The 15796-nt window shown below is 31.8% G+C and overlaps 1 protein-coding gene across 4 annotated transcripts; it reads right to left on the bottom strand.

Annotated features, from left to right (window-relative positions):
* Window positions 1-1845: 1845 nt before the first annotated feature.
* LOC121210995 (histidine kinase 4) lies at window positions 1846-8611 on the bottom strand. Of its 4 annotated transcripts, none has more exons than XM_041083100.1 (12): window positions 8433-8611; window positions 7263-7770; window positions 6600-6833; window positions 6330-6499; window positions 5698-5916; window positions 5421-5607; window positions 5285-5336; window positions 4950-5179; window positions 4594-4692; window positions 3499-4211; window positions 2556-3062; window positions 1846-2427 (listed from the first exon to the last, which is right to left on the bottom strand). In XM_041083100.1, the coding sequence occupies exons 2-12, from the start codon at window positions 7608-7610 to the stop codon at window positions 2166-2168; spliced, it is 3021 nt and encodes a 1006-aa protein (XP_040939034.1). In that variant the 5' UTR covers window positions 7611-7770; window positions 8433-8611; the 3' UTR covers window positions 1846-2165. The 4 variants fall into 4 exon arrangements, with proteins under 4 accessions (XP_040939034.1, XP_040939033.1, XP_040939036.1 ...); XM_041083099.1 differs by having other exon boundaries at window positions 8343-8486; XM_041083102.1 differs by lacking the exon at window positions 8433-8611 and adding an exon at window positions 8276-8330.
* Between the last annotated feature and the right edge of the window lie 7185 nt (window positions 8612-15796).

Here is a 15796-nt window from a genome sequence, read left to right on the forward strand (position 1 = left end):
TGTATATTAGATTATCTGATACTCACAATATCGATATATATATATATATATATATTATGAGAAATTATACGTAACATCCTCTTGAAATATCAAATGAATTTTTTTATTAATATCTTAAAATTACATGCTCAAACTTTGATATTGTAGTTTTTTTTTAAAGATTTTACATAAACTATTAAGATATAAATATCTTTATAAAAATATTATTTATTTGCTAAAAATGATATTTTAGTCATTTTTCAACTAAATTGGTGCCTAATTAACTTATGACACCAACTCGACCAAAAATTTTAATTATTTATATATTATATAAATAAACGTACATGTACATATATATATATGGGTAGTCACAAATATATTATTATATATATTCAAACTTTAAAAAAAATTCTTTAAAGATATTTGAATTTGTATAATAAAATAAGTCTTAAAACTCAATTATTTTTCCACAAAATTAGTTCATGATTAATAGAATCACTTTTAAAAACTTTAAACTCAATTTGTAGTACTAAACTTTTTTTTTTTAAAAAATGAAGCATAAATACATAACCTTTTCCTTAATTATTTTTTTCCCTAGAAAATATGAATCTCTCGATTAATATTACTTTTTTTTTTTGGTGTGATCAAATATTCCCAATTCCATTTTATTGTATATAGAAATTAATCCTTTTATTTACTTAGATAATCCATTTTATTCATAAATTAAGGAGAATGTAATAAAATTTTCTACTAATTTGACTGTTAAAATTAATTAGCAATTTGCAGTTATCGTGATTTGATTTATTAAATTCACATTATTGCCATTTATATAAATTAGATATTTATTTAGTAGTTGGAAAATGAAGTAATTTGTTTATGTATGGTCACATGTGCTCATTTACTTTTGTTTTAATACTACATGTTTAATTAATGAGAAATCATAGACGAGTAAATTGCAGTTTTAATCATCTATCTTTAGTTAAATTTTATTTTGGTCACTTTTCATAACTATATTTTGATCATTGAAGTTTTTTTTTTTTTGGGGGGGCTAGAAAGGTAAAACTTGTATTTCATATAAGAAAAGTTTATACAAACAGACATTTGTAATCTCTCATAGACAACATCCTTACGCAGACCGGCATGCAACAAGATTTTAGAATACCTTACATGAAATAATATATTCCTTATTTCTTAATCCTTCTCCTTCTATCCTAATATAAGAAAAAAAAAATCCTAATTCCACTTCTCTCAAATTTTAATCCCATGCATGCTTTAAACCAGATGCATCTACTTCACTCACAACTCAAGATCACTTTTCTCGACTTCATTACATAGAGGGCAAATTGGAGAGCTTTTAACCTTTTCTTTTCCAAAGAGGTAGGCAGTAGTAGACGAGAACAAGTCCAAAAAAAGAAGGCCTTAATTTTACTAGGTACCTTTAGAGACCATATCTCTTCCTATACATTCATATCGAATCTATTTGCATCATATCCATAACAACTCTCCTTTAATGCAAAGTACCTTGATTTCACAGTGTACTCTCTATTCTTACAATCTGGCCACATTAGCACCTAAAGCTAATAGGAATATCCAATGTTGCCTCCTTAGCCTTTTTATTAGTCATCTCTCAATACGTTCACATTTTATTATTAAAAGTACTTGATTGATAAATTTTTCAACTTTAAAAACTCCATTAGAGGTAAATCTTTTTTGATTTTTTGCTTAGAGTCTTTTTAGCCATTAAGCTTTAAAATATAACTATAAATACAAACCGAGTGTTGAATTTGTAAGATACCTCAGTGTTGAATTTGTAAGATACCTCTTTTTGAGATTTGAAAACTCAATAACGAAGCTTTTACAACAAAATTCATAAAAATCAGAACCCCATTTTCGAACAAAAGATCCCAAGTCTCCAAATAGAATCAAAGCATCCCCTTTGTAAAGATCTATACAAACAGATGGGGATGCAGTTTCCTGGGGTAGTATACAAATACTCTAACTCTAATTCCCCGAACATGCATGCATGTTTGCTTTCGATGCAGTCCAGAATTCTCGGGAGCTCCAGGAAACTATACGTAGTTTTTTTAAAACCAAAATGCACCAGAAGGATTGGGAAAATTTCGCTGAAAAAGTCCAACCAGCTTTTGGTTTTGTTGACTTTCCAATGATGGTGCAAGGTGTTTTGACTACAATTCCGAGATTGGTTTGGCTTTGAAGAACTTGGCTACTGCCTGGTAGAGATTTTCTTCCTCGAAGGGCTTCGAGACATATCCATCCATCCCACATTTCAGGCACTCATCATAGGTGGCATGTATTACGTCGGCTGTCATGGCTAATATCGGGACATGCCACTTGCCTTTCCGGGCAGACTCTTCATCTATGCTGCCTCCATTGATCTGTTCATTTGCTTGGCTCTCCATCTTTCGTATCCAACGAGTTACCTCAAACCTGAAATAAAACTTCATGTTATTCTGATGACATAGCACTAGATAAGACTTCTCTTTTTTCTTTCTTTTCAATATCCTGATTGTTGACTCTTCTTACCACAAAAGATATGATAATACATAATTACGTACCCGTCCATTTCCGGCATCTGAATGTCCATGAAGCAAGCATCAAAATAGTGTGGAATCTGAAGCAGTTTTAGTGCAGCCTTTCCACTGTCGGCACATTCTACAGCAGCTCCAAACTTCTTCAATGCACCAGCGGCAACTCTCCGATTTACCATGTTGTCATCGACTACTAATATTTTCTTCCTGTAAAGTAGACTCCGAAGGACCGAGGATCCATTCAACATATCTTTTCCTGCCTGCCTCTTCTTCCCTATCCCGAGCACCTGCTGAAGACATGCAGCCACCATACTTGCCCTCACTGGTTTCATAATTGTAGTATCTGAAAAACCAGCTGCCTTTGCTTTCTCAAGTTCGGCATTCGTAATATTCGTCGCAAGAAGAATCATCTTAGGCAACTTCAACACATGTCCATTCTGCTTCCGGTCCAACATCCCTAAACTCAAACCGCCATCCTCGCCAGAAAGCCATGAATCCTTCTCGACAAGAATTACATCCGGCTGGTTTTTACTTCTGCATATTCAATGAAGCAATTAGCTGAAGTTAAAATTTATATTGGTCCCCTCCCCCCTAAATGATCCATAGTATTTGGCCTTCTTACAGCAATTTGATGGTTGGTTTCGATTTCTAAAACCATCTCTTACATTTTTAGCGTTCATTATAAGCAAAAAACAAGTATTTCATGTCGTAAAACTGCCATGCATTCAGTATCGCATTCTGCTTGGTAAGCTTTTTTTCAACTTCTAAATGATGAAAAACATCTCTAATATTTCCCTAAAATACTGTCTTTCCCAGGAAAAGCCCACTCTAACCCAGCAAAAATGTTTGAAAACAATTGAATCATCAAGTAAATGATGGCCACCATGCAAAATTCCCGAAATATAAGACATAATTGAATTTATGAATAACCTTCCAAATGAAAATAATTCTAAACCAGAATTCGACTTACCCGCATAAAGAGCCATTTTTCCCACCTGCAGAAGCTGCCATCTTTACACTACTTCCAACTTCAACCAGCATACCGAGCCTCTTCAAGTGGTATCGGGTTACAGCAGCTCTAACTGGTTTCCCGTCAACTACTATTGCTTTCAATCCTCGGAAACTGGAAGGAAGATCTTCGATATTGGATTTTTTGGTATCACTAAATGAAGCTTTTTTACATCTCCCGAAAGCTGCAGTAAATGAGAATGTGCTTCCAACTTGTGGCCGGCTAACAAAGCTTATGTGACCACCCATTAGCTCAACCAAACACTTGGTAATGCTCAAGCCTATACCTGTCCCACCGTAATTTCTCGAAGTCGAACTATCTGCCTGCATAAATGGCATGAAAACCCTATCCTGGGCAATTAAAGGGATCCCAATACCTGTATCTTCCACAGATACCATCAAAGTGACATTCTGAGAAGTTTCACCAGCAATTGGCATGTTTATCGAGGCATTATATCGCGATTCTTCATCAGCAACTAAATACTTGAAGGAATCCCAACTGTTGCGCTCATCAGCTGCTTCATAACCACTTAAGGTTTTGAACTGGTGCGCACTTGATACCAGCACAACTTCATCTAACCCTCCATTCAAACAAGTTTCAGCTTTTGCCTCTGCCATGGGCTTCAATTTTTCTGCTAGATGAACTTTAACAAATATGTGTCCCCGTTCTGTGAACTGTCAAACATACAATTTAAACGACTCAATTAATGCAAATTGATCCAAGAAAAAAAAAACTAAACAAAATTTCTTTTTGGATTCAAAAACCTCAACCAATTAAGTAGATAAGAACCACAAGAAAAGGGGCATGGTGAAAATTAACATATACTTAAGTTACTCGGAATCAGGTGGGAGTGTCAGATAAGGATCTGTGTTTGACACGGGTATGTACGATGTTTCCAAGTTTTTCTATGTATTTTGAGGGTCCTTAGAGGGTTGAATACTTATATCTGGATATGTGTCGGACATGAGTCCTTCAAGAAAAATGGAAAGTCAGAACAACATAGACATATACTACCTAATGAGTGTTAAACAAATAAAGATAAAGCAACCCACTTACTTTAACAGAGTTCCCAACAAGATTCGTAATAATCTGTCTGAATCTTCCAGGATCCCCCATAACCATTTCCGGAACTTTATCCGAAACAAAGACCGCCAGCTACAGTTCCCAAACAATTACAACGCATTTGAGTCATCATCAGCATCAGGTACATCACCATTTATTGAAGTCAAGAATCCATCGAACCGAGAAAAGAAAGCAGGAAAAAAGAAGACATTGAATTAGTTCAAGCATTATAAACCATAAGATTTTTCCGTTACCAGTCAGGCATACCCTATAAGCCTATAGCCTATAGGAATTAAAAACAACCCGAAAAATGAAGTATTAGATTTTCCATTAATTTTATCCAGACTTACCTCAACACCTTTGTTTCTAGACTTCTCGGAAAATAAAGAGAGCACATCATCTAGGATAGATCGAAGATCAAAGGGGACAGTTTCCATCTCCAACTTTCCAGCTTCAATTTTTGCCCGGTCAAGCACCTCATTTATCAATGTTATCAGTGCCTTTCCACACACTTGAGCAGTCTGAGCGTAATCCCTTTGAGTTGAACTTAAATCCGTATCTAAAAGCAAAGCAAGCATCCCTGAAACCATTCAAAAAGTCATTAGAACATTGATGATTGAAATCAGTTAATGCCCTCAAATGTATGCTTCATCAAGAAAAACTTAAGGAGATACACAGAACATACCAAGGATGCCATTCATGGGCGTCCTAATTTCATGAGAAACTGTTGCCAGAAACTGCATCAAGAACAAATCATAATTAGTTTTAGCTCGGAATCGGTAGTCAACAAAGTGTTGATAGATGTATTTTGAAAGAAATACCTGTGATTTGGCAACATCTGCAGCTTCTGCTCGAACCTTCAGTTCTTGCATTTCATGGAAATCATCTTCGACTTTAACAATGTGTATTGCGGCACCATATAAGATATAACCAACTAATAAGCAGATAACAAAGAATAAGAAAGCAGTGGTGAGTGCCGTCCATGATGTTGGCGCCTTCTGATGATATCTGCTCAAAATGGGCAACTAGTAAGCACTTCTAAAAACAACTGCTTTCGTTCTGCGAATCTTGTGAATAAGTAGCTGGTCATACACTTACCTACATATCATTGTATGCTTCCTGAATGGATCTCCAAAATCGAGCTTACTTTCATGCAACAAAGCCAAGTCACCATCTTGATTTTGGTGACCATACATGATCAGGTGATCAGAAGAGTTAGTAACATCATACACATTCACTAGTATCGCCTGATTTCCAGCAAGTTGCCCGAGCAGATTCTCAACAAGGGACTCCACATCAAAGGCTCCACCAAGGTATCTGTGTTCAGTTACAAGTTTATTTTTAATGCACAAGAAAATCCACTATACACGTAAAAATATGAATAAACCACAGCAATTAGCCCAGTTAATGCATAAGGCATCCATGTTCATCCAGAATCCCGGAGGCAAAATGAAGATCAAGATTTCTAGGTGTCTACTAAACAAAGAACAGTTGCTTTTCAATTTGACCAATGAACGTCAAAAGCATTTCAATTAGCCCAGTTTATGCTATGCATAAGGCACTCATAAACTATCTTTTGTTGCTTTTCAAATTGACCAATGAATTTCAAAATTACGTTGAAGAATGCACCAACTCTAGTAGGCAAAGCTTACAAACACAACCAAGCACAAATAAGTTTCAAAAAGACAAAACTTTCATTTCCAATTTGAAATACAGGGAGTAGAACTTACCCAGCAGTTGCTCCTATGCGCTCTGCCACAGTTGGCCTCAGTGGGAGCTTGGATTTGTAGACAGGGAACGTCAAAACAACACCAAGATGATGAGAACCAAGAAGCCTGAAGGGTCTAGTTAGGACGGCTTTCCCGGAAGCCCCAGCCCTTAAGATGTTTTCTCGGTCTTCCTGTGCAATGCAACACGGGCAATGCCAATACTGATTTTAAACATCAGAGTAAGGTAAAGCTTAGAACTTACAAGCAGATTGTGGATAGTAAATGGCATACCTCCCCTGACATCATATCAAGTGATTCGATATAAGATACAGTTTCTTGAGAGAATATCACCGGAGCATATTCATCTCGAATAGGAGAAGGTTCCCTCTGCATTGTTTTTATTGTCCAGCCATGCTGCCTCTCAAATTCCTCCCTCTTTGAATGCACTACTCTTTCTGCATAGCCCACCCCACTAAGCAATGGCCTCTCAAATGCAGTTCTTGCAGTGTACTCAGCAAAAGTCTCCTGCATTTATTGTAAAAAACAAAAAAGAAAGAAAGAAAAAAAACCAAAGTGCACAATCAGAAAAAGAATGATCAAAGATGCCACTTTTGATATTGTAAAACTCAGACAGATATGAACTAGAAAAACAAATCACCATCGTTGACCCAAAAAAATAAAAACAATTCACCGTCAAAAAACAGAAGAAAACATCCCAAAGTGCACAATCAGAAAGAGAAACTATTCAATATGCCATTTTTTTATATTGTAAAAATCAGGCAAATGATGAATTAGAAAACAAGTTCACAATCTAGGACTTCCAAGAAAATATGAGATCAACCAGACCAAGCTCCAGAAAGGGGCTTTTCTTTCCCAACAAAATACAACAGGTATAGAACTTTGATTCAAATAGAAACATATAAATTTCCAAATTCAAGAACAAGAAGGCTCAACCTGATCAATAGCAGATGGATTCTTGTAGTAATGAAAAGTGGAAATAAGGATGGCCAAGGCATGAACATGGTTAACGCTAACACTGAATTGATCTTGCAACATCCTTGCCCTCTCATCACACATGCTACTCAATACTTCCTTCCTCCTTACTTTGTTGTCAGCATCCATCTTTTTGTAGATCCAAGTGCTCAAAAAAGCCATCACCATTACCCAAAGCAAAAGAAATTTTGGTAACCAAGCTCTGTTAGCCTGAATAAATGTGTACCCTCTTTTGGTCCCCATTTGTTCATTAACTTTGACAGCCACCGAGTGGTGCTGGTGCAGGCTCTGTTGCAACTTTAGACCCATTAGTAAAAGCGCTACACAAATATCTGAACTTGTTCTTCTTCTTCCTCTTCTTCTTCTTCTTTCTTTGATACCCACTTCATATCGGAGCTAGAAAAAGCCCTCAATAAAACATGCATACACTATATATAAGGGTCAATAAATACCTGCTTTCTTTTTTTTCCTGAAACAAGGAGAAAAGATACTAGTTAAGCTAAAACTCCATGTTATTTATCACCATAACATTGTTTTGTGCGATTCAAGGACAAAAAGAACTTGGTGGGAAAAAAACAATACAAGCTTGAACAAAGAAATGAGTCGGAAAAATTAATTGAAAAATACAACTAGAGAAGAGATGGGAAACCCAGAACTCGAAAAAGAGAAAACTTTTCAATTCTCAGAAAGAAGCAAGCATGACTCTCAAAAGATGCAAAGACAGCTCAAATTCCAAAGATTTCTCATTATCTCTCACTACAAAATAATGGGTTCTTTTTCTATTTTCTGTTGCCATATAAAATAAAAAAAAAAGGGGATTTCACAGAGAAACAGCACTAATCATGTTCTCTTTCCAAGTGTGGAAGTGTTGGTTTAGTTTTAAGAGAACAAAGACAAAGAAGAGCACGTTTACAGTTCACTGTTTTTCTTCGATATTAAAATCAAAATCTGCAAATTGACCAGCAAACACTCACAGCAAAGCACAACAGAGCAAAGACCAAGGAAGACAAAAAAGAAAAAATAAAAGATAAAGTTGAAGACCTTTGGAGGAAGAAATGGGGTCAATTGAAATGGCGTAACAGGCACAGGTCATTGAATAATAGTAAAATATTTGTATAAACTACATAGTACCAAGTTTTTCTTTGGTCGTCCTTTGATCGGTGCAGTCTGCAGTGGGGTTCCCCTTTTTTTTAATTAAAAATTGATATTAATTTAATTTCAGAACAATTATTTAATGTTTCCAACTTTCTTCATTGCTTTTTAAAGCCAAAACTGAATCGAATTTTTTGGATTTTTTGCAGATACGCTGTTGTCTCCCTCTAAGACAAAGCCTACATTAAATATTTAAAGCCAACGACCCCTTCTCTCTTTTCCGTTTTATTTTTTCCATCATAATGTAATTTTTAAGCTAATGGTATTTCTCAACTTTGGTTGACAAGCATGACAAGTGAAGTTTGTATCGAATTTCATATCTAATATAATCTATTATTTATTATTTCATAGTTTTATATTTAATGTAATGTATAAATCACTCGTAGTGATTTATGTCATTAGCTTCAATTTTTTTAAAGGATGTGAATTAGCTTGTTAGATAGTTTATTTTTAAGGTTAAAATATATCATTATTTCATTTAAAATTTTCAATTCATTCATTAGAATTGTAAGTATTTTCTGTTAAAATTTGACAGCTTAAAATTTTAATTAGTTAAATAAATTTTGACAAAACTACCAACAACAGTAATATTTAAACTAAAATTTTTAAATTAAAAATTAAAAATAAATTCTATATAAATACAAACATCAACAATATTTTTTTAAAATTATTTGCATTTATCTTTAACGAGTTTAACAAAGGTTGATCATGTATTATGTATAAATTTTTATTTTGGTTCATACTAATAATGTATAAAATCACATGTCAGTTCTTTCGATTGAAATTTATATTTTATTTTAGTTTAATTTACATCATACATGACTAGATTTATTTTAGTATAATTATTTTTACTATATTTTAGTACAGATTAATATATATAACTACCCATAGTCTCTTTTTAACTCATAAATAATGGAATAATGCATTTCAATATACTCGAACCTATATCTTCTTACATTAACAATACTTATATCAATCGAATTAAGATTTAATCGATAAATATAAATAATTATTTAATATATGTAATTAAATTTTTTAAAAGTAAGAAAATAGTTACATATCCTTAATTAATACGAAACAATAAAAATAAATAAACCATAATAAAATATTTTAATTCTACATGTAAAATTAAAAATATATGACATCATTTAAACTAAAAGTGAAAAGGAATATGATGAATATTACAGAATAATTTAGAAATGAAAAAAAAATATTGAGATGTTAAATGTTATTGGAGGAAGGGGGTTTACCTTCAACATGTGATTTGATTGTGTTTTTGATCTCTTTCAAATATAAAATTATGGCTCTGCTTTTTCTATTCTTTCTCTCTCTAACGTGTATGACATCGTAGATACAAAACATAAATACAATTTTTTTTTTTTAAATGGCTCAACTCAACGCATAAATAAAATAAATTTAAAGAGATTTCGGAGGGTCTAAAAATCAGCATCACATATCTTTTAGAAAATGACCTGCGACAAGCCACGGATCTTATTCCCTTCATTGATTTGACATCTGTACGCTTACTTTATCACTCTATTTTCCACTTTACCCTTTTGCAGTTTAGACTTTTCTTTATAGGTGCCTCATCTGACCTGACCAATGGAGGAAATTTGGGAAGTAGTTTAATTTTCTGTTCATTTATGAAAATTAATATTTTTTTTATTTTAATTATTAGATTTGGTTTGTATCCTCATATTATTTTTGAAATTGAGAGTTTAGCTTAATTGCTGATTATTCTTTCTAATACATTTTGCCTCTTATGTTGAATAATTAATAAGAATCAATAGTTTAATTGTCTATAAGTAAATATCAATCGTTTAAGTTTATGGATTTTTAATTAGTTAAATTTTAATTAATTTAGATTCTGAATTCTATTAATTAAAAAAATTAAAGAAAATTTGTTTTAAGGGTTAAGGATTACATTTCAGCATTTGTATTTATTCCGACTCACATTAAATTGTATAATTGTTATTTGATTTTAATTGTATAACATATTTAATAAAATATTTTGATGATACTTAATATCAATGTCATTTTTATATTATCTAAATATTTCTAATTTTTTAAATAATTATTATATTATTATATTAAACATGTAAATACAAATCTAATTTAAAATATTTTAAAATAAATTATTAAGAAAAATGGGGAAAAAAACACGTTCCGTTTGTTATCGTTTATCAATAACGGGCAATTAAAAAATGTGCTTTCCAAATACATTTAATCTATACAGGTATAAAATCTTTGATTAAATTGATATTCACTATTAATTTGATACTAATTTAATTAGTAAAATTATTAAGTTTATGATATTTAATTTTTAATAAATAACACTTATTTAAAATTTAATTTGTATATTTAAGTTTATTTTATTCTTTGAAGATAATTTACTGACTTAAATGATATTTCAGATTGTAATGATAAAAAATATTTCATATTTTATTTTTATTTTTATCATAATGAAAGTAGTTTTTTCATCCTGGGTCTGATAAATTTTGCTACTTTAACGAAAAAATAATGAAATTCTCTTCTTTTTCCCCATAGTTTTCAAGTAAAATAAAGTTAAACAGATTAACGAAATTCAAGGCTTTGATTTCTTAATTTATTAAATTTTTTAAAAATAGGTTAAACTGTAAAAATAGTCATTTTTGTTTGCCTCATATTACATTTTAGTTACTTATGTTTGAAATGTTACGTTTTAGTTACTTACATTATCGTTTTGTTACGAAGTGGTCACTTTACCGTTAAACTTCGTTACCCCCTAACGACAACCTTATGTGGCAGTCTAAATGAGTTTTAAATATCAACTTGGATGTCCTGTTGCTGGGATGAAAATAAGTTTTTAATTAAATAAATTTAATTTAGACTACCACGTATAACATCGAAGTTGGCATTTAAAACTCATTTGAACCTCCACGTAGGACCGCTGTTAGAGAGGTAATAGAGCTTAATGGAAGAGTGACCACTTCGTAGCAAAATGATAACGTAAGTGACTAAAACATAACATTTTAAACATAAGTGACTAAAATTAATCTGAAGCAAATAAAAGTGACTATTTTTATAATTTACCCTAAAAATAACATTTAATAAATTTAAAAAAGAGTTACTAATCAACTATTTTTTATTCTAACTTAACATCTTTATTTAAAAAATAATAATTTGTTATACAAAAATTAAGTAAAAGGTAGATGGAAGGTACCGAGAACTTTTTTTTCATTTTTCAATTTCACTTACAATGAGCTTTATTTGTAAGCTCCTTTACATTCAATGAAGGAAAAAGAGTATACAATCTCTCATTGTACGTTGCCTTGTTAAAAATCTTTACCAGAAAAATCCAATAGAACAAAGTCTTGGTTAAAAGAAAATAGTGCAACATACTTTGGACTCCCCTTAATGATGATGTCACTTAACATTTTTTAGACAGGGCATTCCAATTTTGTATATCAACCTTTCAAATGTTGTGGTTGGTAATGTCATGCTAAAAATATCTGCTAAATTATCACTAAAACGAAGTTGTTAAATTTCAATATCACCTTTCTTCTCAAAATCATGAGTGAAAAATAATTTTGGTGAAATATGTTTTGTTCTATCTCCTTTAATGTATCCTCCCTTTAATTGAGCTATATATGCTGCATTATCTTCGTATAAGATGGCTGGTGCATTTTCCTGTAGACGTAAATTACACATATTTTGGATATGTTAAGTCATTAGCCTTAGCCAAATACACTCTGAGCTAGACCTATTTATGAGTCGAGCTACTTGTCTAGGCCTGAAGGCCCACTTGAAATTTGAGAGGGTTTGAGCAAAAATATTTGGCTTGAAAATGGATTTGGACAAAAAAATTAGGCCCGTTTAAAATATGGGTTGAGCTCGGGCTTGAACATTCAAGGCTTAAGCTTGGCCCAACCTGACCCGATTTTAAGTTTATAATATTGTATATAATGTTGTTTTCATATATTATGTAATTTATAATAAGACTCTAATGTAAACATTAAAATAATGTTAAGATGACTAAATAAAAAATATATTAAATTAAAATAATATAAATATTTAAAAAAATAATATGGGCCGGACTAAAATGGGTTTGGGTTAATCTTTTGCAAATATGGGCAGGCTTGGGCAAAATTTTAGGCTCATATTTTGGGTTGGACAGGGCTTGGAGAATCATAAAATATGTTAATATCATACTTAGACTCAACTCAAACCCATGCCAACCTTGCCCATGAACACCTCTACTCTCGGCTAGCCTCATACATTACAATTATTCCTGCATGATTTGAAGAGACAACGACTAATGTTTGTTTTGTTGAATGTCATGATATAAATGTACCTTTACATGTAAAAAAAGATCCTATTTGGGATCAACCTCGATGAGGATCTATTAAATATTCAACATCTGCATAGTCAACTAATTGAGAATTTAAATGATTTGAATAAATAAACCTAAATTAGTTGTTCCTTTGAGATAACTAAATATATGTTTCATTTTATTCCAATATCTACGTGTTGGAGAAGATTTCACATTAATACCCCTACAACATTAAGATATGGTACTTCAGAATCAAGTAGCTCTTCATCATCTTTATAAGGATGAAAGGGGTCTTTATTCACATCCAGTGATCTTACAATCATTGAGGTGCTCCATGGATGAGCTTTATTCGTGTAATTTTTCTGTAAGATCGTTTATGTATAAGATGATTGATAGACATGGATTTCATCTTATACTTGATTTATAGGTCAAGACAATACTATCTTTCATTCAAATTCTTTCTTAAACAATTTACTGCATTTTAAAGATTTACAATAGTTCTAATAATATTTAAATCATTAACATAAACGACAATTATCACAAATTTTGATCCAAATATTTTTTATAAAAACACATTGGCAAAATGGGTTATTTGTATAACCTTTTTTCAAAAAATATTCGCTAAAACGATTGTACCACATTCGTCCACATTGTTTTAATCTATATAATGATTTTCTTAATTTGATTGAAAAATCTTCCTAGAAAACTTTGTATTCTTCTGGAATAGTACATCCATTAGGGATTTTCATATAAATTTCACTATCCAATGAGTCATATAGACAGGTTGTAACAACATCCATTAGATACATATCAAATTTTTCATGTGCTGCCAAACTTATAAGATATATCTAAACATGATTGCATCTACCATAGGAGAATATGTCTCTTCATAACCAATGTCGAGCCTTTACGAAAATTATTGTACTACAAGTTATGCTTTATATCTAACTTCATTTTTCGCAAAAATACTCATTTGTACCCCACCGGCTTTACATCTTTAGGTGTTTGGACAATAGGTCCAAAAAAACCTCACATTTAGCAAGTGAATTTAATTCTACTTGTATTGCGTCTTCCCAATTTGGTCAATCTTTTCTATTTCTACATTCTTCAACAGATGTAGGTTCAAGATTCTCGTTTTCTATTGCTATTTCAGCATTAACATTATAAGCAAAAATGTCTTCATTATCACTATTGTCATGTACTTGAACCTCTTTTGGGGTTCTATGATCAATTATGTCTTTGGCCTCTTTTTGGGCACTCGCCTCTATTATATGATCATCTAGAGCATTTACTCCTTTCTTTTTTACGAGGATTCTTATCTTTGGAACTGATTGGTCTACCACGCTTCAGGCAGGGCTTACGTTCATTTGCATTAGCATATTGTCCTACAAGGACATCAATTTTTATTGGAGCATTTTCAGTTGGCATGTGAGATTTAGTAACTCTTTTTAAGTCAGCAAATGCATCTAGCAACTGATTTGCAATATTTTGCAAATGTATTATCTTCTGAGTTTCTAGTTCACATTGATTTGTTCAATGATCTAAATGAGATGATAATGATGCATCCATGTAATTTCCTTTACCAATTGTTTTCTTTCTCCCCCTCAAGTTTGGAATATTATTTCATCAAAATGACAATAGACAAACTATGCCGTAATCATGTTATTGGTTCAAGACACTTAATCATAGAAGGGGATTCATACCCAACGTATATTCCCAACCTCCTTTGAGAACTCATCTTTGTGCATTGTAGTAGAGCAATTGAAACATATACCACACATCTAAAAATCCTAAGGTAGGAAATATTTGGCTCCTGACCAAAAGCCAATTGTAATGAGGAGAACTTTTGATACCTTGTTGGTTTCATGCGTGCAAGTGTTATAGCATGTAAAACAACATATCCCCATTTAATAAATGATTCAACTCGACCATTTTGTGTATGAACATGAGCAACAAGACTTTCAATTGTTATTCCAATAGGCATACAATAGTCATTGAAAACTTGATACGTGAACTTGCCAACACTATCAAGACAAATTGTCTTGATTGTATAATCTGAAAATTGTGCCCTTAATTTAATTACTCATATAAGTAATCTTGCAAAGGCTTGGTTGTGAATTAATAATAGACACATATGTGACCATCTAGTAGATTTATCTATTAAAATCATAAAATATCTAGACGGTCCACATTATGGATAAATAGACTCACATATATCACCTTGAATACATTCCAGAAATGCAAAGGATTCTATCCCAATCTTATTTGGTGATGCTCTAGTAATTAATTTACCTTGAGAACAAGCAACATATGAGAATTCCTTGAATTGAAGAATCTTTTGTTTCTTCAATGGATGACCATGTGAAATCTCAATTATTTTTTGCATCATTGATGATCCAGGATGGCCTAACCGATCATGCAAACTAGTAAATGTATTTGAATCAATAAACCTATGGTTTACTATAGCATGTGTTTCAATTGTACTAATAGTTGTACAGTACAAACTTGAAAATAAGGCATGTAATTTTTCTAAAACACATTTCTTTTCAACTATAACTGTTATAAATTGCAAATACTCAATATTATTCTCATTTGTAGTCTTAATATGAAATCAATTTCGATAGATATATTTGAAACTTAATAAATTTCTCTAGGATTTTGATGAAAATAGTGCATCATTTATAATGAATATTGTCCATTGGGGTAATAATATCGTAGCAGTTCCAGAGCCTTCGATTAATTTTGCATTACCAGATATAATGTTGACATTTTCATTTCTTGCAATTAAATGAGGAAAATATTTCCTATCTTTAAGTATAATATGTGTTCTAGCACTGACTGCTAGACATGTGTCTTCATTTTTTATCTTGGTTTCAACCAAAAGATCCATATTCTTCATTAAAACAAAACACTTCATAAAAGATATTGTAAACACTCAAAATTTATAATAGAAACATACTAAAAGTACACTAGAAACAAAATGTAGTATAGCAACTCGAGGATAAAACAAGAATGAAAATATAAGAGATTA

Source organism: Gossypium hirsutum, chromosome A12, assembly GCF_007990345.1.
Source record: "Gossypium hirsutum isolate 1008001.06 chromosome A12, Gossypium_hirsutum_v2.1, whole genome shotgun sequence".
In the NCBI taxonomy this organism is placed as follows: domain Eukaryota; kingdom Viridiplantae; phylum Streptophyta; class Magnoliopsida; order Malvales; family Malvaceae; genus Gossypium; species Gossypium hirsutum.